The sequence below is a fragment of the Lytechinus pictus genome, chromosome 7 (genome assembly GCF_037042905.1).
Source record: "Lytechinus pictus isolate F3 Inbred chromosome 7, Lp3.0, whole genome shotgun sequence".
Lineage (NCBI taxonomy): Eukaryota > Metazoa > Echinodermata > Echinoidea > Temnopleuroida > Toxopneustidae > Lytechinus > Lytechinus pictus.
The window spans coordinates 6,036,228-6,061,710 of NC_087251.1; the positions used below are offsets into that span (position 1 = coordinate 6,036,228).

General features: G+C 37.4%; 1 protein-coding gene across 2 annotated transcripts in view; it reads right to left on the reverse strand.

Moving 5' to 3' along the window:
* The window catches only part of LOC135154689 (WD repeat-containing protein 43-like), a 36,940-nt gene extending 17,369 nt beyond the window's left edge, over positions 1-19,571 (reverse strand). Inside the window, exons 1-3 of one of the 2 annotated variants that reach the window (XM_064101748.1) lie at positions 19,032-19,571; positions 9,625-9,780; positions 1,248-1,369 (exon numbers count right to left, since the gene is read on the reverse strand). In XM_064101748.1, the coding sequence (XP_063957818.1) occupies positions 1,248-1,369; positions 9,625-9,780; positions 19,032-19,223 (470 nt within the window). In that variant the 5' untranslated portion in view covers positions 19,224-19,571. Of the gene's footprint in view, positions 1-1,247; positions 1,370-9,624; positions 9,781-19,019 lie in introns of both variants that reach the window. The other variant, XM_064101747.1, reaches the window with a different exon arrangement.
* Between the last annotated feature and the right edge of the window lie 5,912 nt (positions 19,572-25,483).

The window sequence follows — 25,483 nt, forward strand, 5'->3', positions numbered from 1 at the left end:
TGAGTGTGCATTAAGGCCTATAGTAGGCCCCTAAAGCAATATCAATATTAACCCTTATCAAACTGGGGGGGGGGGGGAGGGTCAATTTGAGCCCCTCCTCAAATTTCGTCACTACGCCGTCGCGCGAAATTTTTTGACCGTACCGCTCGCTGGCTTTTTACTTTCAAGTCTTGCGCATCTTTTGAGACCAAATTTGCGATGCCTGGGTGCGCGGTTTCGAAATTACGCAACATTTTGTACTCTGCAAACCACCATGAACCGCCACCTATACCGGCAATGTGCGATTGCCTCTTTAGGCTACTCGATGTCTGTTGTGTTAATATTCTGAAGGTACAATAAAAACATTTTCACGGTTTCTTTTTAAATGACATTGATATTTCATTTAATGAAATGCTAATTTATGCATGAAATAAGACATTTGCTCTAATCAACTATCATACTGCCCAAAACTGCTAATTTTTCATTCACAGACTCTTTATACTTCAAAATTTACTTCAAAACAAATTTGGTATCTCAATTTTTTTCTTATGTATAAATATTTGTTTTTTTATTTCTTCATGTATTTCTTTGTTATTTAATTGTTTTTTTTCGATGGACATTGTTGCAGACTTAATTCTGACCATAAAAAAATTAATAAGTTTTATCTGTAAAAGTAGAAATAATGATATATTTATGAATTTTTGCTAAATACACCATTTGCATTGGATTTGTACATGAATTCACGTTTTTTAGCAGTTTGGGTCCGACATGCACTTCCATAATGTTGAATAATTTCGCAATCGCGTACCCAGGCATCGCAGATTTGGTCTCAAAAGTTGTGCAAGATTTTAAAGTAAAAAGTCAGCGAGTGGCACGGTTTAAAAATTTCGCACGACGGATTTATCGTGAAAAATGTAGAGGGGGCTGGGGGGGGGGGCAGAATCCATCCCCCTAGGCCTTTTAGGTTTAACTTATTTGTCATATGCAAAACCTCAGAAATATATATGTAGTATGAATTTTAACAAGCAAAATTAATCTCGGTGTATGTAATAGCACATGTTATGACCCGAAATTGTTGAAAAGAGAAACATTTTACTTTTAAAGTAAATTCCCCAAAGAAGCTTACACAATGGGTAATATAACCAGCTTTAAGCCTTGCAGCTCTAATCTATAATGGTCTACATTGAAGCCTTGAAGATTTTAATTGTTTTGGCCAATCACAGCATTGATAGCAACATTCTATGTCATTTAAAAAGAACCTTGATTACCTTCTGACAGTCCTATTTGTGATATCCCATTCCACAATGTACCTGTCTTCTGAACAGCTGTATAAAGTATTATCACTAGAATGCCAGCATACATCATTGACTGTATCATCATGACCTCCATCCTAAGAAGAAACATCATTATTGTAGTGTGTTATTTTATAAGCTAAAGATCAATTTACAAGTCTTTAGCTTGTTAGATTGCTTCATCTTGTAAGCCTCTGCAAGTTATCCATTTCTCATTGAAGTCTTTAAAAGTTTTACTGAAGTAAAAAGATGTTAAGAATAAAATTTGTGAATAAACTGCATCAAATAAATTGATCAGGCACATTATGAATAGTGGAATGCCTCTGGCGGTCTCACCTGCATCACGCGATTCAATATAGCAGCAGTGCTGACTTTGAATACTATAAAATAATTATTCACAAAAAACACCATTCATATAATGATACAATACTACGTTCATTGATATTTGACCTTGATCATGTGACCTAAAACTTGTCAGTGATACTTGATTACCCCTATATCCACATTTCATACCCTATATCTATAAACTTTGAAAGTTATGATAGCAATCTATTAATTACCTCTAAAATGGCCAAAGTTCAATGAACTTAAATTAAGCCCGAGTCATATCGATTATTTTGAAAACCGGTGTTCTACAGTTTTAATTCGATCGAACATCGATGCATCGAATTGTGTAGGCGGCGAAAGTCGAGTCATTTTTGTTTGCTCCGGCCGGGAGAGCGTTGCACAAGCAGATGACAGAGCAAAGTTCGTTTGCATTTTCCATGATTACAAAACACAAAAAAGGCCGGGACCAATGCAGAGTTCTTCCCAAAATATCTTCAACAATGATATTTGCAGATGACAACATATAAGTTTAAATTGAAACAATATTAAAGATAGTGCTGTAGCCGAACCGCCGAACCGAACGGTAGTTCGCCGAACATGGCACTTCCGAACCGAACACTAAGACTTGGTTCGGAAGTTCGGCCAAAAAAAAAAAAAACGGCTTTCAGCTAATAAATTTATAAGTTTACACCCTTTCTAATCATTATATTTGCGCATTCTCTATTTAATCTTCTTTGCAATTGTATGTTGGAAGTATGCGCTTATTTTGCGGTTACTAGATTTTGTTTTCATTTTCATGTTGACATTGTGGTTTTTACGGCCCTGATTAAGAAAGGAGATCCGATGAATGATGTTGCGCGAGCTTGCGCTATAATTATTTTACTGGCTTTCATCATCTCTCGCTCTGTGGCCGAATCGCCGAAGCATGGTAAAGAAAACCAAAACTGTATGAGTGTTCATTGGTTAAATCTAATTATCTAAAATATTGTTGTTTTTAGGTGGCGAACAAGATTCTTGTTTGAAAATCTTCAAAGTATTTTGAATGAACGAGCTCAATGAACTGAAAGTGAAAGATGAAGTACCATTAATATTACGAATTACGATACGATGTGATTAAGATCGTAACTCGTGTATTGTTGCGGCGGAGAATAAAGATCTGATTGAGGTGATTGACATTATTATTGAGGTGTCGGCTCGCTACTGTCTAGTTTTCATGATTTTAGAGAGAAGTAAAGAGTTTTGAAAACGAGAGATCCAGTGAAAGTGGGAAATAAAGTGAGTGACTGTTAGAGATGGAAAGGAGAGACGCAAAACAAATAATATAGAAATGAGATGAGGTGAAGTTATCTTTTTTATTATTAACAATCAGATGAAAATAAAAATCAAACACTCATGAATGATTACGGTATAGCATATAGCAAGATCCCCTTCCCCTCGTTGACAAGTTGAATGAAGATAAAGCCATGCGGAAACATTCATCTCTTGGGGGAAAATGACCCCCAATCTTTATTTTTTTTCCCTTTCTTATCAACTTCTCAAATTAACCATAAACAATTCGATGATCACTCTACTCCCCCTGTCCCATTACAGTCGTAAAACTTTGCATCCCACTTGGTCTGTATGTTCATGGTCGAATGAAATCTGACCAATGAAATCATAGAAATCTCGGGAATTGCTCTTCAATCAGTGAGCTGAGTTTCGCGAGCAGACAAAGCACGTGGCTGTATGTACCGATGCGACAATCAGCGACATGCGATTGGTGGTTTAGTTCACCCATCGAGCCAATTAGCGAAAGGCGCATTACATAAGCACGCTTTCTTCGACACGCCCCTGGCCCTACTATGCCTACAGTTCAGTGCACTGGCGCTGGCCGATGCAATTGCCAATCACGTTTGGCCGGACTGTATATATAAATATTCATGAGCTCAGAGTCCCGCTAGCATGCGCTGGCCTAGCTGGTACGAGTGCGAGCGTAGTTAATTTGGCAAGTATCCAAAGTGTGGTCCAGGTATGGACGACTAGGAAGAGTCGCCATTTTAGAACTGTGAGTTACCCAATAAATCTGTCATCAGATAATCAAATTCGAGATAACAGTTGATTGGTTGAGCGCTATAACTTTCATAGTTTCATGTCAACAAGATAGAGATAAAATGGTTTGATGTGACAGAGGTACACGCGAGCACATGCAGTCAATCAAGTACAAATTGTCTACCGGTACGCTACGTATACCTGAATGAACTATAGCTTTATCAGTCTATCATTACCGAACCCCGAACCGAACCAATGTTCGGCAAATTTCTGCCGAACCTTGCCGAACCGAACCGAACCCGAACATGGCGCCTGACTTGCAGCACTAATTAAAGACATGAATCATGCAGAGTCGATCCGAATGATTTTCGGTCAACTAGCATTCGCAGTCCAGACTCGCACACACCAGCCCCGTACACTCCCTCTCCCAAAACGACAGACGTGCTTGCCAGCGCCAGCACACAAGTGCAACCAGCGGAGAGCGCTGTTATTTGCTTGAGATTGTGTAGTTGGCGGGGTAGTTGAATCCAAAATGAGCTCCAAATAAATTGATTGGAATAAATACGTAATTTTCTCTGGATGGTCATTTGAATTGGTATTCAATGCTGATATAACTATTTTGAGGAATGATTGGGGAATATGAGTTATGACGATGTTCGAGAATTAATCCTGAAAATGATAATCCATTTTTCATTTTAGACACAGGAGCATGCGATCGAAATAAATAAGAATGTCTCGGATCGAGCTCTAAATTCATATAAATTATTTACGATTTGAATTTTATACTAAAAATATTGACGATGTCAGCAAAGTATGTTATGTTCATATGGAAGAATTATACTGGTATTATTTTTATTCCATCTCTGGACGTCTCCGAGCTCTGAGAAAAGAAGCAAAATGCGCATGCGCGTTCGATGACGTATGACATATTTTCCATTCATGAAATCAGAGCCCAAAGTTGGGCACAAACTAGCTTCAATTTGATGGAAAAAAATATCAAACGCAATTTTCTGTTTTGTCATGTTGACAATGTTCGAGAATCAATCCTGATGTGATAATTATTTTTTTAGACAACTGCACTCACTCAAGTCTATCGTCATGTGATGTCTGTCATTGAAAATTGAAACGAAATACAAACGATTCACATCAAGCTCTAAATTCATATTAATGATTATCATATGCAAATTATTGTTAAATATTACGATTAAATCATGTTCTATGGTCATGATATTAATATTGTTCATGAAAGCAAGATTTATTTGACGTTGATCGCATCAATTTTCTGGCCATTTTCTGGCAGGGCTCCACACTAACCCTTTTTTTCTACTGGTCCAACCTATTCATGTCGGACCAGTAGATACCCATTTTTTCCATTTTTTACTGGTCCGAACCTAAAATCCACTGGTCCAAAAAAAATTTAGAAAACATTAAAAAAAGGCGCGAGTTTATTTTTCTGTCCTTGTTACTCCCCCCCCCCCAAAAAAAAAAAAATGAAGGAATGAAAGACAAAAAGAAAGCAACACAGAAAGAAAGAAAGAAACAAACAAAGAAAGAGAATAAAAGAAAGGAAGAAAAAAGAAAAGGAAAAAGAAAGGATAGATGTGAAGAAAGGAAAAAAGGAAAAAACTAAAGAAAGAAAGGAAAGAAAGAAAGAACAAAAGAAAAAAAGGAATAAAGGGAAGAATTAGGAAAGAGTCAAGCAAGCAATAAAAAAAGGGTAAAAGGAGAGATGGAAAGAAGTAAAAAGATAGAAAGAAAGAAAGGAAGGATTGAAAGAAGGAAGAAAGGAATTAAGGAAGAAATAAAGAAAAGGTAAAATGATAGATAGGAAAAGAGAATGAAGGAAAGAAATAAAGAAGGAAGGAAAGGAAAGAAGTGAACAAGCAATATAAAAAAGAAAGAAAAGGTAAAAGAATCGATGAAAGGAAGAAAAAAAGAAAGACCGAAAGGCAAAGACTGAGGAAAGAAAGAAGAAAGGAAGCAAGCAGTAAAAAAAGAAAGAAAGAAAAGGTAAAAGGATAGATGGAAAAAAGAAAGAAGAAAGGATGGAATGAATGAAAGAAAGAGAGAAAGGGCTGAAAGAAGGAAGAAATAAAAAACAAGAAAGGGTAAAGAAAGGATGGATGAAAGAAACAAGTGGAATGCCTCTGGCCATCTCACCTGCATCACGCGATTCAATATAGCAGCAGTGCTGATTTTAAAAACTACTATAACTCGCACAAGATGTTCAGTGATACTTGGTTACTCTTATTTCCACGTTTTATGAACTAGACCAATACACTAATAGAGATATGATGGCAATTCAACAAATACCCCCAACATGGCCAAAGTTCTTTGACCTTACATGACCTTTGACCTTGATCATGTGACCTGAAACTCGCACAGGATGTTCAGTGATACTTGATTACTATTATGTCCAAGTTTTATGAACTAGACCAACACACTTTCAAATTTATGGCTGTAATTCAACAAATACCCCAATTTGGCCAAAGTTCATTGACCCTAAATGACCTTTGACCTTGATCATGTGACCTGAAACTTGCACAGGATGTTCAGTAATACTTGATTACTATTATGTCCAAGTTTCATGAATCAGATCCATAAACTTTCAAAGTTATGATGGTAATTCAACAGATACCCCCAATTCGGCCAAAGTTCATTGACCCTAAATGACCTTTGACCTTGGTCATGTGATGTGAAACTCATGCAGGATGTTCAGTGATACTTGATTAACCTTATGTATAAGTTTCATGAACTAGGTCCATATATTTTCTAAGTTATGATGACATTTCAAAAACTTAACCTTAGGTTAAGATTTTGATGTTGATTCCCCCAACATGGTCTAAGTTCATTGACCCTAAATGACCTTTGACCTTGGTCATGTGACATGAAACTCAGGCAGGATGTTCAGTAATACTTGATTAACCTTATGGCCAAGTTTCATGAACTAGGTCCATATACTCTCTAAGTTATGCTGTCATTTCAAAAACTTAACCTCAGGTTAAGATTTGGTGTTGACGCCGCCGCCGCCGTCGCCGTCGCCGTCGGAAAAGCGGCGCCTATAGTCTCACTCTGCTATGCAGGTGAGACAAAAAACAAAGAATGAAGGAAAGAAAGGGTAAAAAGCAGGAAGGATAGAAAGAAAGAAGATATAAATATAGGATGGATCGACTCAAGAATTAAAGAAAGAAAGAAATCAAAAAGAAAGATAAAGAAAGAGAAAAAGAAATAGAGAAAAATATTTTTAAAAGGACAAAGAATGAAAGAACGAAAGACAAAGAAAAAAAGGAAAATTAAAAGAGAAAGACAGTAAAAAAAAAAAAAGGAAAGAGGGAAGAAAAGAAAAAAGATTGAATAGAAAGAAAGACAGAAAGAAAACAGAGGAAGAAAGCTATAACTATCATCATATTATCAGTTTCTTTTTGGCTCAATAAAAATATAGCTACTAAAGAAGAAACCAAGTGTATCAACACACACATAGCCAGGCGGCTTCTAGAGAGTAAAAATCATTTACTAATGTAAGGTTACTCTCATACGAAGCCAGGGCTTCTATCTCATAGACCCACACAAAGGAAGCCAAAACCTGAAACTTTAAAGTTTCACCCCCGAGATTTCTACTTTCCTTCTAAACGATCTAGACCTAAATCATGTACATGGGATAAAACTTCATTTCTTTTTTTTTGATGAATTCTTGTTTAAAAATAACAACGAGAGCATAGAAATGTCGGAAATGAAGTTTTATCCCATGTACATGATTAAGAGCTAGATCTTTCAGAAGGAAAGTAGAAATCTCGGGGGCGAAAGTTTCAGGGTTTTTTGCGGTACACGCAGATGAATAGGGAGGACTCCCTGGCTTCGTATGAGAGTAACCTTACGTTAGTAAATGATTTTTACTCTCTAGAAGCCGCCTGGCTACACACACACAAATACATATGTGGGGCTATCATGTATTCAGACGATATCACTCGAAACCCGATCTGTTTGAACTAAAACAGAAGTGAAAATTTCTCCTGTTACTGCTTACAAATTTGACAGACTTACCCCAATTTTTAGGAAATATGGACATTATAAGAGCGTTTCATTAGTGTGAAATGTGAATTTTGACAGTTAGCTGTGAAAGATTTCTGCCAGAGGTTAGCCAAGCTTAGTTCGTGCAGCCAGTAGAAAATTTACCATGTGGGCTGTGTGGCTGGCTGTACATGTGCACTGTATGTTACTAGATACTAGTACCCTTGTAAAAATTGCATGCGATTCATTCTGTGTGTAATCTGTGTGTGAATGACAGAAATTAATGGGAGGAAAATGGTTTGCAATTTGAGTCATGGAATATTTTTTATGATTATGTTGGACCAGTGAATTTGACCATTTCTGGAAAAGTTACTGGCCCAACAAAGGTTTTTATTACTGGTCATGTCGGAGTCATAAATCTTGCTTTTTTTTGAAAAATTACTGGCCCGACAATGAGTTTTTTTACTGGTCATGTCGGACCAGTAAATCTTGCTATTTCTGAAAATCTACTGGCCCGACAGCGATTTTTACCGGTCTGGGACCATCGGACCGGCGCTAGTGTCGAGCCCTGGATTAAAGCACAGTACTGCGCATGCACGATCGATGGCGACTTTCATTCATGAATTCATCGTGCATAAATTATCTTGGCACGAGTAGACGAGTAAGACTCGAACTATGATCGAAATAAACTTCAAATTAATGGTGAATATCGTAGGCATCATAATTACACAATCGGTTTCATTTTGGGGGCAATATACATGTAAATCAAGTAGTAGTCAAGTTGGACATTACTGTTTATTTTGATGATTGATTGTGTGAACCAAACGAATCGGCCAGCCGACGTATTTTTTTCTTCAATGCACTGATTTTGCAAAATCTGCACCGGCGTTCGATGACATCGATCGAACACGGATTTTTAAATCGATTTGACTCAGGCCTAACTTAAATGACCTTTGACTTTCGATCGAACACGGATTTTTAAATCAATTTGACTCAGGCCTAACTTAAATGACCTTTGGCATTCGTCATGTGACCTGAAACTCGCATGAGATGTTCAGTGATACTTGATGACTCTTATGTCCAAGTTTTATGAACTAGACCAATATACTTACAGAGTTATGATGGTAATTCAACAAATACCCCCAACATGGCCAAAGTCCATTGACCTTTGACCTTGGTCATGTGACCTGAAACTCGCACAAGATGTTCAGTGATACTTGGTTACTCTTATGTCCACGTTTTATGAACTAGACCAATACACTTACAGGGATACATAATGGTTATTCAACAAATACCCCCAACATGGCCAAAGATCATTGAATTGAAATGACCTTTGACCTTGGTCATGTGGCCTGAAACTCAAACGGGATGTTCAAAGATACTTGATAACTCTTATGTCCAAATTTCATGAATCAGATCCATAAACTTTCAAAGTTATGATGGTAATTCAACAGATACTCCCAATTTGGCCAAAGTTCATCGACACTAAATGACTTTTGACCTTGGTCATGTGACGTGAAACTCAAGCAGGATGTTCAGTAATACTTGATTAACGTTATGTCTAAGTTTCATGAACTAGGTCCATATATTTTCTAAGTTATGATGACATTTCAAAAAGTTAACCTTAGGTTAAGATTTTGATGTTGATTCACCCAACATGGTCTAAGTTCATTGACCCTAAATGACCTTTGACCTTGGTCATGTGACCTGAAACTAAGGTAGAATGTTCAGTAATACTTGATAAACCTTATGGCCAAGTTTCATGAACTAGGTCCATATACTTTCTAAGTTATGCTGTCATTTCAAAAACTTAACCTTCGGTTAAGATTTGGTGTTGACGCAGCCGCCGTCGGAAAAGCGGCGACTCTAGTCTCTCTGCTTCGCATGCGAGACAAAAACCAGATCATCATCTTTTGAGATTCACACTAGTTTAAAACTTTGCAAGACGTACACTGTAAGGAATATTTTCTTATAAAAAGTTTAAACATACCAGTCTGGAATGCAAGTCCCCTTTTAAGACACTGTAGAGAAGAACGCTTCCAGCTACTGTCCCTAAAGCAAGAAGGTTGGTGGGTGAAATGGCCTCAGAATTTGTTGATTCAATGTCTGCCTGAGCAGATCTCCTTTTCTTTCTCTTTCGATTTTCCTAGGGTGAAGAAAAAAAAGGCATCCTCATCTTTATGCCAAGGACATCAAACTCACCAGATATCATCCAACATTACTAACCAGGCAAGGACACATTTTCTAGAAAAAATTGTCTTCAAACTTATACTATCAGTAAAAGTAAAGAATGTTTGAGACATCACCTAGTCCGTCTGGGAATGAACATAATAACCAAACAAGAATTTTTGTTACTAATACATATAATTCTTTTTCCAGATTGCAATTAAGCAGTATGATGCAAGATTAGACTGGTTAATTAAGAATAACCTCTTGTTAAACTTTGTGCAGAGTGAACGCATTAATAAAAGGACATAAAACTCTATTTTCATTTTCACTTGTCACTCTGATGAATCTATATTGATCCATCTGATAATATTTGTAAATAAAAAAGAATGAAAGTGACAGATGAGGGCGGACAAAGTCCAGACCAAGCATTGATTCTCAATTTCACTCAGGTATGATGTAGGCATGCCTAGAAATTTATTCAAAGGATTGTTATACAGTGCGTCCCAAAAAAAACTATACACTTTTGAAATGGCTGCCAAATAAAAAGTATATCACTTTGGGGGGAAAGACTTATACATATGGAAAGCCGATAAAGTCATCTTTCAAATTACACCAAAATGTTGGAAAACTATTCATGCTTGAGTGAGCACTACCCGCTTAAACAAAGGGTATGAAAATTAGGGTGGGCAGGAATTAGCCTTTCGGTTTCTTTCAGTTTTTGAGAGGCGAGTCCCTTGGAACTTGCAAACTTGAGGGTGTTCTGATGAATTGATGGTCATTCATTACCAATTTAAATTGTGAGAGCAAATTTCATGAATTATCAAATTGAAATTCCATGCATGAGTAAGCATGAATTGCAATCTTTAGTGAACCATTTTAACTTACAATGTGGGTCTCAGCAGTGTGTTCATTGGAGTCAGGAGAATAGGAGTAAGAAATGACTTCAGTGTGTGAAGTAAGCTGATGGGAAAAGGGTCAACAGAACGTTTAGCCTCCCTCCTACAGGTCCGTCCCTCCCCCCTCCTGTTGAGATTGAGACTGATTGCTATTACATGTACGCATTAAGTGCAAAGCGGACTGTCAATTTGATAATAAATTCTGAAAATTAGATCATCAACTTTTATCTATCAATCATTCAATCAACAATCTGTTAGTAAATACACTCAATCAATGTCATCAATCAAATATTCACCTTTTTCAATACATTATCAATCAAACATTCAGCTTTTTCAATAAATGATTTCATAAATTATAATTAGTCAAGTTCTTAATAAATCATTCAATGGAAAAGAAAGACCCATCAACCATCAGTCACTTGGCATTTTAAGTTTTAAATACCAACCAAGAGAAAGAAAGGGGTGGAGGGCGGAGTGAGTACATGACATGTAATTTGTAAGAGAACACAAAGAAGAATGCCCCTTTAACCCAGTCTTACCCTATCTCATCCCCTTGCATGTAACAGGTACCATCACATTACTCTGACTCTCACAAGCACACTTGCTAAGATCCACATAATAAACGAAAAATGCTACACTAAAATTACAATTCCTGTTTACTCATGCATTACATTTCAATTTAGTAACTCGTGAAATTTGCTTAAGAAACCAAAACGGATCTCCATTTATCAGTAATTTAGCATAACACCCTTAACTTTGCAAGTTCCAAAGGACTCACCTCAAAAAAAAAATGGAATTAAGGCTAATTCCTGCTCACCCTAGCAAAGGCTAGTCTCTCAGGAGGGGTGAAAGGGGTAGAGAGAGAGAGAGAGAGGGGGGGGGGGTTAAGTGTTCTGTTGACCCATATCCCGTCAACCTACTTCCCCCACCTAAGTCCTATCCATATTCTGACTTCCATGAACACATTGCTGAGATCCACTTAAAAAGTGAAAAATTGTATTTCATGTTCACTCATACATTAAATTTCAATTTAATAATTCTTAAAATTTGCTCTAAAAACCTAAATTGATAATGCTTGATCATTGATTTATCAAAACATCCTCAACTTTGCAAGTTCCAAGGGACTCGCATCTCAAAAACTGAAAGAAATTGGAAGGCTAATTCCTGCCCACCCTAATTTCCATACCCTTTGTTTTAGTGGGCAGTGCTCGCTCAAGCATGAAAAGTTTTCCAACTTTTTGGTGTCATTTTAAAGTTGACTTTATAGGCTTCCATGTATGTAAGTCTTTCCCCCAAAAGTGATATACTTTTTATTTGGCAGCCATTTCAAAAGTGTATAGTTTTTTTTGGGACGCACTGTATATAAGAAGAAGCAATTACATTAATTTACTTAGTTATTTCCTATTTAAAGTTTGAGGATAGTTTTGGTGAAGGATTCACAAAATCCAGTTGTATGGTTCATGGCTATTGAATAACAAGAACTGATCATAATGCAATATGAGAGTGACAAAATTTCTACTTGAAAATGTCAAAAATTTAAATGAACTCAGAAAATGAAAGCATTGTCCTTGGCTGAATTTCACAGACATCTTACTCAATCTACGCATTCACAATGTTAAAAAAGGTCACTTTCCACAGCGCCCACTTTCGTCCATGACTGAGCATTTGTTTTTCACGTGATCGATATCCACTTTACTGGAAAACAAAATTGTTCCGCGCATCGTCTGCTATCGCTAGGCTACACGCGATGCATGCAATGCTTTGGCATCCAAATTTCACCGGGAGCGAGCGTGGGAGCACGCCCGGGGAAACGTTGAGCAGCCACTGTCGTTGAGTTGGTTTGGTTAGAGCTAGAGGAATATCTGTTGTAGACTTACCTACGTTACGCAAATGCCATCCCTCAGACTTTATATATATATAGTATGTCTTTATCGTAGTTCGTTTTGATGTCCATAAAATAGTATCGTTGAGGTTTCTGAGAATATTTTGTAGAGATTATAAAGACTACAATTTATGCGACAAGTTGGTCGAACAACCAAAAAACGGGACACCGGATGCGATGCACATAGGCAATGGAAATCGCAGCATCGCCTGACGATGTACGGCCGCTGACATTCACATCATACTCATTCACGTGAGCACTTTTGACCGCATGCTAGTAACGTGCCGCAGAAATCTGCATTCTCTCTCTTACCACATGTGGCACCGGGATTCAGGCATAGCCGCCTCTTGACCAAATTACTTTTTTTTGGACTCTGTAAGCTCTGCCCTCTCACATTTTTCTTCAAAGAACAATTTACATGATCGGCTTTGCCATGGGATTATAATCTCAATAAAATCCAAATTTCTCCTTTCTATTGGCTTTTATTGCTTGACAGTTTTTTCCCCATCGTATGGGCTGTTTTTTTATGTTGCCCCCTCTATATTTCCATCTAGATATATAAAGTATTTTCAAGAAACAATTAACATTTCAATTAAGGCAAAGAAAACAAAATGCATTTTCTAAATCGCAATTAATGGGTCCTTGATCCGTAAACAAGAGACATCCTTTTTTTTAATTATTATAAAGCGCTTTGCAGATTTTTGCTGAGACTCAAACGTAATATTTTTACCTCCCGCCCCTGCAGCCTACCAGCAAATGATACTTTTCTTTTGGGGGGGGGGGAGGGAGGGGGGTTGCAAAGCTCCAATGAATATCTGTGTATCACAATCCTGATCGCAAAGAATTCCATTACGAAAATATGTAAAGGTCACGATGGAGAAATAGGCTATATGTATTACATTACCACATCTCTCCCCCCCCCCCTCTCTCTCTCTCTATATATATAATATAAACTTCCCCATTCTTCGAAATCAAAACTGAAATGAATTTTAGAGACAGTATATCGATAATGTATAGGCTATAAACCAAGAAATGTAACATTTAAATATCATTCTCATGTAGATTTTGGGAGATCAGTACTTGTCATGAAAAATGAATTTGTGATATCGACAAATTTCATATTTTTTATTAAAATGTAAGAAAGGCCGATGGAAGATAATATAATTAATTTCATTTCTTTAAAATAAAATTGGAAAGAGGTGTACGTGGAGAGATATACCCCCAATGAATTCGGGTGGGGGATGGCCGGCCTGTAAAATCACCCCCCCCCCCTAATATTTCGAGGGCATGGAAAAACAGTATATCTCCAGAAAAAAAAAATCGATTTTATAAAAATACATGAAATCAATAAAAGAATGACAACACAGATATACAAAAAAGAAAGAAAAACAAAATTTGTTCTCCTATTCAGTTTAACTTTTTTATCTGTAATACCTTGGTCACATTTGCTCTACGGCGGCCGTACGGCGAGTCGAAAACAGCCGTTTTCACATTTTATGTACGAGCTACATAGAGGTGGTTTGTATAAAAATGAATAAAACGGCTGTTTTCGACTCGCCGTACGGCCGCCGTAGAGTAAATGTGACCATGGTATAAGTGATAAGTGAACTTGCTGATATTTTAGGGTAATTTCGTGAGCCATGGATAAATGTTCTTAATTCAAAGGCGGATCTAGGGGCGAGGGGAACGATTCCCCCCGCCCCTATTTGCAGAGCAAAAGAAGAAAACGGGGAAAAGTTAGAGAGGGGAAGAGAAAAGGAAAATAAGAGAAAGACGAGTGAATAGATAAGACAATGGGAAGATTAAAAATAAAATCTTTCATGCCACTATTTTCACTCGCGCAAAGCGCTCGCATTGCTTGTTTGATAATAGAACTAAAAATATAAAGTTTTGAAGTCAATGTACAGAACATATTTCAGCTCGGACATCGAGCTTGAGCTTTCAATATTGCTAAATAGTGCTTGAAATAATGCTTAAATTACCCCTTTTTCAGATCGGAACAAGAACAAATATTTTCAGCTCACGTTTCGCATTAATGATTGAGATCGGCTGAATATCAAAATATTTCTGCTCGCGGTTCGCGCTCGCATTATGTATGTACATGTAGGAAGAAACCAAATTGCCCAGATTTCATGATTTACAAAGCATGAATAGAGAGTCCTGTTTTTAGGTCAAAATCAATCGTTTAGCTATATAACCTGTCCTTTTCATAATTACACAAAGTGCTTAGTATCCAATTTTTAGGTCAAAGCGTCAACTAATTTCAGATATATACCTATCCTGTTCATGATAAAAATAAAAAAAATATTTTCAAATGCTGCTCTTTCTCACTTCATAAAAGATGACGTATGGACTATATAGGAAAGTATAAAGTAGAGATCTTATCATTATGAGCTGTGTTTCGTTGAAAAACAAAAATTAATTTTGATTATTTTTCCTCGCTCTTTGCTTGGTCCGTACTAAGAGGTTGGGGAGTAGCGATTTGGTAAGTCGTGTAGTTGAACAAATATTCAAAAGAAAGTGTGTTTTTATAATGACCTATAGTAACACGTGTTATTTCTACATTATTTACAATTTTGTTGCAATATATCGATTGCAACACAACTTTTTGCTTTTCTCTCATGAAAACAGTCAGATGGACAATTCTGATAATATATTTCTCCCTTTTATAATGAGAGACGTTGAAATTGTTTGTCATTAGCATTAGCGAAACTTGTCCATATTTACAGGGTGAAATCGGTTTGTTTCTCTTGATTCTGTTTATCTATGAACCTTCATACACCTAATGCGTATGATGGGATTACAATGTTGTTAGTATATGAAAAACGAGAGGTTTCTTACCAGACCGATCTCGTGATGATCCCTCGATCCATTCGTGTTACAAAATACCGTTTTGAAGAACAATTTATAGATAGTCTAAATATTATTATTTAACAAATAATATAATTTAAAACTTGATTATAAATAATCATTATTATAATAAATTATTTATAATCAAGTTTCAAATTTTATTTGTTAAATAATAATCAAAAAATCATCAGACATTGGCCTGGGTGATTTCAAGTCCGGTGTTGAAATTTTGATTTATTTCCCTACATGTAGCTCCAAAACTTTGGAGCTAGGGGAAGCAATCCAAATTTCAACACCAAACACCAAGGCCAACACGGGACTTGAAATCACCCGGGCCAATGTCTCGACAATTTATTGAATGATGTTGAGATCGATCACGATTTTTTAGAAAAACGGTGCGCATATAATCAAGGCTCCACATTAACTTTTTTTTGGTGGTGGCCCATTTGGGCCACCAAAACCTTCAAATAATTTTTTTGGGTGGCCCGATATTAAAGTTTGGTGGCCCAAAAAATATAAAGAAAAACATTAAAAGTGAATAAAACAAACTTCTGAAATATTAATTCTGCACCCACTACCACTAAGTATCATAAAGCAATTTTTATGATATTTATCGACCGAAACAAGTATTTAAAGATTCGTGATATTTATCGGCCGATGCAAGTATTTTAAAAAATCTAAGTTGGCAGCTCTACACGCGTGTGGTATCCAGGTATCGATAACAAAAGACTGCAAAATGGCGACGTAAACAGACTGGGTAAGTAAACGCTTGTGCTCTTAATTTTTTTCAAAATTACTACTATTTATTGCATAAATTATAAGTAACTTTATTAAAACTGGGGGTAAATATTGTTTTGGCCCATTTACGTTAGTTTGGGCGCAAAACCAAACTTAAAATTGGTGACTTAGGTCTAGATTCACCGTGGGAAATCCTAGCCTCTACAGCCTCTACAGGCCTATCCAACCCAGGCTTCATGGGGAGTAAGCCTACGTATAGTACATGACTTTTACTCCCCAGAAGCCTCCAGGCTAAGCACACCACCACGGCAGAAATTGCATTGCACTGCACGCTGAGGATCCAGGACATGACTGCATGCATACCGTTCATGCCGTCATGGCTGTTGTCTCTTTAGCCTATCCGATATGCGTCGGGCTAGTGGGCAAACTACTGACGGGCGAGGGCGCAGCCCGAGCGCCTATCATCACTGGTGAAGACGAAAAATGAATTTTCTATTATTTACCTAGTTCTGTTCGTAGAAATTCTATGAACCCCCAACTAAGCTTCAATATAAATATTCATAACTGTCCGCGAGTACGGACCAATAAGCGACGAGGCTTGAACGTGACGTATCATGAATATTAATGAGCTCACTTCGATCGAAATGGCGTTCGCGGGGGGATTTCAAGTGTGACAGAATTAAAGAGAGTTTGAAATATGCTGCCCAATAGCTCAGAATAGATGACTTTGAGGACCTGCAGGCTTCAGCGATATGTTCAGTACTTAAATAATGGAGAGGAATGTTTCGTAAGTTTACCGACTGGATTCAGAAAAAGTGCAATATACCAGACTCTGCCATTGTCGTTTGACTTTGTACGTTCTGAGACTGAGAGTGGGAGCAGTGAGAAAGAAGCCGCCAGTGCCAGCTAGCCGCAGGGAAGACCACTCGATCCCTGGTAAATCTACTGCAACTCCCGGTGCTACTTCAAAGCGGGTACAAGATGTCAGAGAGAAAACAAATAATTGTTCAATTAAGCTCTAAATAGAATGTTCAACACAAAAGCATATATTTATTATTATAAATAATCAAATATATCAAAAATTAAAGAAATACAGTATGAGGAAACGAAAGGTTTATTAAATTTTCGATTTTCTGAATGAACCCTGCCCACATAGTGACATACGAATGAACTCGCCCAATAAAATCATAGACTGCGATGATATTTGATTGGTTAAAAAATAGTTGATCGCCATATAAGGGTTATCTCATGAATGATGCATAATAAAAAGTATGTCACACATATGACAGTAGAGGCCAACGGCCAATATTGGAGACTGTCTCCAATGTGGGAGATAATCTCCAATATAAGAGACTTTTGTAAAGAATTTGGGTATCCAATTTCAGAGACAGTCTCCAGTTTTGGAGTCCAATTTCCTTTGTTTACATTTGCTGCAAAAGGATTACCTTGGCGGCAAATAAAAATGTGATAAGCAGATTCCTCATGAAAAATTACCCCTTTTCACCGCACCGTCTACTTTTGTTTTGATAAGGATTTTTGTTGTCAATCACACACAAAACAAATGGGCTTCTGACCTCAGTGAGACAAAATTTTGGGTGGAAAAAATCATGCTTTTGTTGGTGTTTCTTTTGTCCTTTTGCAAAGCAAGTCTCCAATGTGGGAGATTGTCTCCCCTATTGGAGAGAGTCTCCCATATTGGCCGTGCGCCTCTACTGTATGATAACCATATATGCATATCGATGACTTTACCAGTGATGATAGGCGCTCGGGCTTCGCCCTCGCCCATCAGTCTGCTTCGCGCAACCAGTAACTTGCCCACTATAGCCCGGCGCATATCAGAGATAGGCTATTGACTATTGTCTCTTCGGACTTCACTCGGTGACAATAGTCAATATTATATAACTCAAACAAAGATTCTTGCCATCTGATTGGTTGAAAGGTGTTCAATATTTGGTCCATTCTTTACTGCGTGCATTTTGTAATTTTCCATTGCACGGTGACCGTGCATTTTTTATTTTTCCATTGCACGGTACGCGCGCCAGCGCTCCCTCAGTATAATCATGTGTATCATTGTATGTCTACTTAGTACTTACCTTTTTGTGTATGTGTGTGTGTTTGCGCGCATGAAGTTAGCGCAGATCAAACTGACTGCGTACTCGACTCAGATCCATGAAGCAATTCGCGTCACAAACATGAAAGCAAAGGGCTGATGAGCTATCGATACATGATGTAATCCACTGACTAGCAATTATCAGAGAAAACATCGAGCAAGTCTCTTCCGTCTTTTCACAATATTTTTTCATTTTTTTGATGAATTCTTGTTTTAAAAATAACAAAGAGAGCGTAGAAATGTCGGAAATGAAGTTTTATCCCATGTACATGATTTAGAGCTACCTAGATCTTTTAGAAGGAAAGTAGAAATCTCGGGGGTGAAAGTTTCAGGTTTTGCCTTGGCTTCCATTGACATGTTTTTGTGTGGGTCTATGGGATAGAAGGCCTGGCTTCAAGAGAGTGACCTTACGTCAGTAAATGATTTTTACTCTCTAGAAGCCGCCTGGCTAGGTCGGCTAGGCTAGGATTAGGAAATAGGCCAACCTAAATTTTATTTTTAAATCTTTATCTTTTTTATTCCTTTTTTACATTTCTAAAAACTTTGTAACTTATAAGTTATATGAGTTAGGCCTATATAAAACAAATAATGAATGTAACGATGAAAGATTAAAAGTTCCATTCAACTAGGCGTTATTAGCCGAGTTGAATGGAACTTTACATCTTTCAGTTTCATCTCGTGAAAATATTCTTCCCATTGCACGCATATACACATTCATGATTTTTTATTGTATACCATACCATAGTCCATACCTCGGATCGACGTAATTTTCGCTGCCATGCCAAGCAGGTACATGACGATGATAGATGGGAACTTGGGGTGTAATGTTGCTTAACCTCTCCTGTTTTAGAATCCCAAATGGAAAGTCTGCCATCTGCACTAGAAGTGGCAAAATAACTGTCGGTGACAGAAAAAGCACAGCACCTGTTTGGAGAAGTCGCCATGTTGCATTACACCACGTGGCGAAAAATACGCATGCGCGATTATACGGTATGGTACCGTAGAGGTGCCCGTTACCAGTAGGGCCGGGGTTGGTATTCGGCATAGACTCATATATTACTAGGCCTATATCAAAGAGATGTATTATTAGTATACATCTCTATGGCCTATATATATATATATCTCTCTATGGTATTCGGCCATCCGAACTTACGCGCAAGCTTCCATACTGCATACACACGAGAACAAAATAAAGATATTACGACTTATCGTAAATAAATCTGACAATTTAGCACAAATTCAAATAGTAAATAGAGTGTAGTCTACCGTTTTAAATGCACGGTTGTTAAGGGGCTGGGTATCTTTTTCGTTAGGCGAAAAGGGGGCGCAAACCGGGGCGCCAAAGAGGGGAAAGAGAGGAAAAGAAATTAAGGGAGAGAAAAAAGGCCAAGGAGGCAAAGAAGAAGAGAAAGAGAAAAAGAGGGGGAAGAGATAAGGGGAAAGGAAGAGGGAAGCAGAGGCGTCGATCCTGGGGGGGGGGGGGCAGGGGCGATCGCCCCACCAATGAAAATACTGGGAGGCAAACATATCGTTTTGCCCCCCCCCCCCAATAATTCAGCATGTGCAAAAATTAAATAAGATTGTAATGTTACACAAATCAGCAAGCGAGATGAGATCCCATGAGATACACAAATCGTTCTTTATTTAAAATCGTGCGCTCAAAATGTCCACCATTTCAGATTGGAAAATAAAAATTTTCAGCTCGCGCTTCGCGCTCGCATCATTTCTGTAGCAAAAACCCATTTCATGATTAAATAGAATTTTTTGTCAGATGGAAATATCAAAATTTTCATCTTCGCGTTCGCATCTATTGTTCATTTAGATACCCATCTCAGGGGTGGATCCAGCCTTCGTCAGTAGGGGGGCCCAGAATTTGTTCAGGCATATTTTCCCCGATCGGCCGCTCGAAGATGATTTTTTGTTTGTTTCTTTGAAGGGGCCAAGGGGGTAGTCCTATAAGTCACTTCTTATCATAATCCTTATTTTATAATGCGAGCGCGAAGCGCGCGAGCAAATTTTTTTTGAAATTGTATGTATTTTTTCCTAAAGTTTGAACATTATGAAAAAAAAGATGTGCCTGCAATAATTACTACGAACGCGAAGGGTGAACAGAAATTTTGATACACGTTTTCATAGGCGGATCCAGGTGGGGGCCCCCCTTATTGGCGGAGCAAAAAAGAAAAAAAAGGGAAAGAAAGAAAAGAGAGGAAGGAAAAGAAAAGAGAAAAAAAGAAGAGGAGGAAGACGAGTGAATAAAATAAGATGAGAGGAACACTTGGAAAAAAAATATTTCATGTCACTATATAAAATTTTTGCTCGCGCTTCGCGCTCGCATTGCCTGTTAAGTGATTCACATATCTTGTTCACATGGAGCTTAAATATCAAGTTTGGAAGTCAATATACAAAACATATTTCTCATCGGAAATCGAACTTTCATTAATTTGTGTGATTTACAAATTGATTTTTTAAAAGTGCTCTGTAAAAATGTCAGTTTATATTAACATTTTCCGCTCGCGCTGCGCGCTCGCGATTTTTTTTATTTATCAGGTACCTATTATTTTCATGTATTCCATAAAGTTTTCAAAATATCCCTTTTCAGGTCTGATTGTAAAAACGTACTAGCGCTGCATGCCATGCTTGCATGTATGTCTCAATATTGATTATGTAACAAACTACTCAAAATCCCCTTTTCATGACAGTTTATCAAAAATTTCGGCTCGCGATTTGCGCTCGCATTAAATGGTTAAAATATATCAACTGATTACTGATGCATCCTATTCATAATAAAAAAGTACTTGAAATGTACAGTGTTCAGGACATAATATCATCAGATCCTGCGCCCTCATTATGCATTAATGAATAAGATATCAATTTAATAATTAAATTGTCCCTTTTGTTTAATCTCGCGCTAAGCAAGATGCATAGGAAGAAGGAAGGAACCCTATAGTCATCATATTCATATATGATAACATGTCCTAAGGATGTCACGGTCCTATATGTCTCAAACTCAAAGTAATAATAAAAAATATCAGCTCTTTATCATGTGCGATTTATATCCACCTTACAATTTTCCTACAAAGTGTTTGAAATATAAAGCTAAAATCGACTCCCGTTTTCAGATCGGAATATCAAATATTTTAATGATAAAAGATATGTATTTAGAATGCCTAGATTCTAGGTCTAAATCTGAAACACGCGCGCGCATGTTCAATCTGCTCACCCTTTGTGCTCGAATTATTAATGTAGGAATACCCCCTCCCCTTTCTCATCCATTTCATGATTTACAAAACATGAATAGAGTGTCCTGTTCTAGGTCTAAATCTCGAATTTTTCCGCTTACGCTTCGCGCTCGCATTATTTGATTGTTGAAATATGTAACGTCTTCATGGCTAAGTGCAAGCAGTCTTTAAAAGGCACTTTTCGATCAGTTCAAAACGTATATATACAAACATTTTCTGCTCGCGTTTTGCGCGCGCATTATTAATGTAGGAAGATCCCCTCTTACTCATCCTTTTCACAATATCAAAAATTTTCTGCTCGCCCTTTGTGCTCGAATTATTAATGTAGGAATATCCCCCCTTTCTCATCCCTTTCATGATTTACAAAACATGAATATAGAGTGTCCTGTTCTAGGTCTAAATCTCCAATTTTTCCGCTCGCGCTTCGCGCGCGCATTATTTGATTGTTGAAATATGTAACGTCTTCCTGGCTAAGTGCAAGCAGGGGAATCCAACCCAAATAAAAACTTGTTTTTCTAAGGAAAAGAAAAATCAGACAAGTTGATAGGTGAAAGTTTGAACAATATTGGACAAACAACAAGAAAGTTATGAATTTTTAAAAGTTGTAAATATTGGTAATCACTGTACCCATGGAGACTTCAAATTGTCCGCATATGGGATGTCATCGTGATGTAAGGCAAGGACTACTCTTCCATGTACTCCAATACATATTATGGCTCAAATGTCATTTTTCCCAAAAGTTTTATTTCAAATTATATTTTTCTTTCATGAAGACATAAAACAATATAATACCTGGGTTATATTTAGATTACTGCCCCAGGGGAATGGGTACTTAGGAGAAAACCACAAATCCCTGATAATAAAGTACATGGCCTATGGGAAAGTTGTCCTTGCCCCTTGTCATAATTTACTTACCCAGTTGCCAATTTGAAATCTACATAGTATTAGTGATCTCAATTTTAAAGCAGCTATAACTTTCTTATTACTTATTTTTAGTTCAAGAAAACAGGAAATATGGCCAACCGTACAGAAAGTGACAGTTTGGTAAAGAGATACGGAATATAAAATAGCGTTTAAAAGGGGGAAGCTTGGGGTGCACTTAAGAAAATGGGAACAAATAATGCATACCTTTCTTAATACTATGGTTGAATTGGTTGCTTCGTTTTAATTGTTTCTGTTTTGTTTTGTTTATTTGTTGAAATACAGATAGTTGTACCAGAGCAGGATGTATCGTACATGGGTTGGGTATACGTTCAGGGGCGGATCCAGCCTTCGCCAATAGGGGGGGGGGGGGGGGGGGTCCGGAATTTTTTTTCAGCCACATTTTCCCCGATAGGCCGCTCGAAGATAATTTTTGTTTGTTTCTTTGAAGGGGTAGTCCTAATTAAAAAGTGCGAGCTTTTTGTTTATTTTTCTATTTTGTCTTAAAATCTAAACATTTTGGGCAATGTTTATGATCCTAAACGGCATGTGTATCCAACTAAATAATTGCTGCGAGTGCGAAGCGCGAGCAGAAATTTTTAATATGCGTTTTGATCTGATAAAAAATGATCTGTTAACGGCTGCTTGTTAGCCATTAAGACGTTACATATATACTATCAAATAATGCGAGCGCGAAGCGCGAGCTGAAAATTTTGATATTTCTACCTGAAGAATGGAAATTCTAAGCACTTCTTGTAATCGTAAAAAGGATAAGTATATAACTAAACAATTGATGCGAGCGCAAAGCGCGAGCGGAAAAATTCCGGACACTCTATTCATGTTTTGTAAATCATGAAAAGGATGAGTAATTGGAAAGTTTCCTACTTAATTTAATAATGCGAGCGCAAAGCGTGAGCAGACAATTTTTTGATATTGTGATCTGAAACTGGATAATGATTTAAATAGACAACAATCTAAACGCGTGTTTCAGATTTCGAACTAGAATTTGGGTATTCTAAATACCTTTCTTATCATGAAAACCCAGTGGCGTAACAGGCGGGGGGGGGGGCAGGGGGGGCAAGCTGCCCCCCCCTGGCGGATTTCACCGGGAAAATAAAAAAAACGGGAAAAAGAAAAAAAAGGGAGGCAGAAAGAAAGGGAAAGGGGGAGGAAAGGGGAAAAGGAAAGGAGGAAAGGGAAAGGGAAAAAGAAAACGAAGATTTTTTTTTTGAAATGGAAAAGGAAAAAAAGCGGGAAAATGTACGAAAGAAGAACATTTGACAAAGAACAAATCATTCCGTAATAGGCTTATGTAATGCAGTAGCTTGATTGGAAATAAATTAAAATATGACAAAATGACAAACAATAGCGGGAAACGAAGGAAGAATGGAATTAGTCATAAGCTAAATTAGAAAACAAACAAAAGGGACAAGAAAAAAAAATAATAACACGACCGGGCTGCCGAGGATTGAAAATAAAGAGCGGGAAGAAAGATGAACTGCACGCAACATTGTGCTATAAGCTTGTAAAATTTTATGCAAAGCAGTAGGGGCTCTTCATCTATAACCATCAAATGGCTCTATAACGCCCCCGTTCAATCACGTTCAATCACTGGCGTACAGGCGCGGGGAGGGGGGGGGGGGTCTTGTTTCCAAACCCAAGAGGAAATAAAATAAATTATACAGGAGACAACGTATAATAAAATGAATGGAAACAATGAAATGTGTTATTTGCTGTCAGCATTGCTGAATATAATGGAAAAATCTATCACATAATTAGAATTCAATTTCAATAGGCAATTTTCCAGCTCGCTTTGCACGCTATGGCGACTTTTAACAAATTCAATTCAATTAAATTTACTCACATCCATTAAAAAGGTACAATATACAATATTATATGAACAATAAAAAACAATACATAAAAACTCAATATAATGACAAATAGAAAGAGTAGAACCAACATGCAGTGGATGTAGGATGTAAATTTTCCCACAATGCTATGTTTTACCACCTCAAATATTTGGTTCATTACGCAACTGGGTTGAATAAATGTGTTGTGTAAAAGCTATATTCTGTATATACTCGCGATTTGATTAAAATAGCGGCAATCTGCGAGGTTTAAGTGGCTTTGATATCAAGAAGTTCCGGGGGGCTCCGCCCCGGACCCCAACCGCACAGCACTGCCATATATGAGTATGGAAGGGTTAAGCCATTGGCCCCCAAAAGTTCTACAAACAAGAACAAAAAAGAAGGAGGAAAGAAAAGCAAAGGAAAAGTGTAGGATATCATTTTATTTACTGAATATAATTTCAAAAAAAAACTCAAAGGTAGATTCTCATGAAAAAGGTGATTTTTTTCTCGCTCGCTTCGCTCGCTCGGGACTCATTATTAAGCAGCTTTTTAGCACATGTGTCATACTGCGCCCCTCGTTTTTTTACTCTTTTTTTACTTCTATATGCCGCAAATAAAGAATCCTGTTCACAGTGGCGTTCAGACCACAAAAAAGGAATGGAAGAGAAAAGAGTGAAATATATTATTTTCTGGATATCGATCATTTCAAAATCTATCACAAAAATTGGATTTTTATGTATCAAAAAGGTAAAAAAATTTGCTCGCTCGCTTCGCTCGCTCACAACTTAAAAAATAAAATAAATTCTGCCCTATATGCAATATCTGGCCCTCTCAAAATAGTCGCCTCATTACACCATTACGCCTGTTCATACCATGATATGACCGGGAAATTTTTGGCTCTTGCCCCCCCCCTGGCCACCGACCCCTGTTACGCCGCTGTGAAAACCAATAAAGCGAGCGCAAAGCGCGAGCTAAAAATATATGATGTTCCTATCTGAAAAAGGGACAATTTAAGCTCTGTATTTCAAGCACTTTGTGGGAAAATTGTGAGGTGGATATGGATCACAGTTTAAAAAGAGCTGATATGTTTCATTATTATTACTTTGAGATTTGACATATAGGACCGGGACATTCTATGAGGACATTATGTCATCATATGAAAATCTTCCTATTTCTCTTCCTAAGCATGAGAGC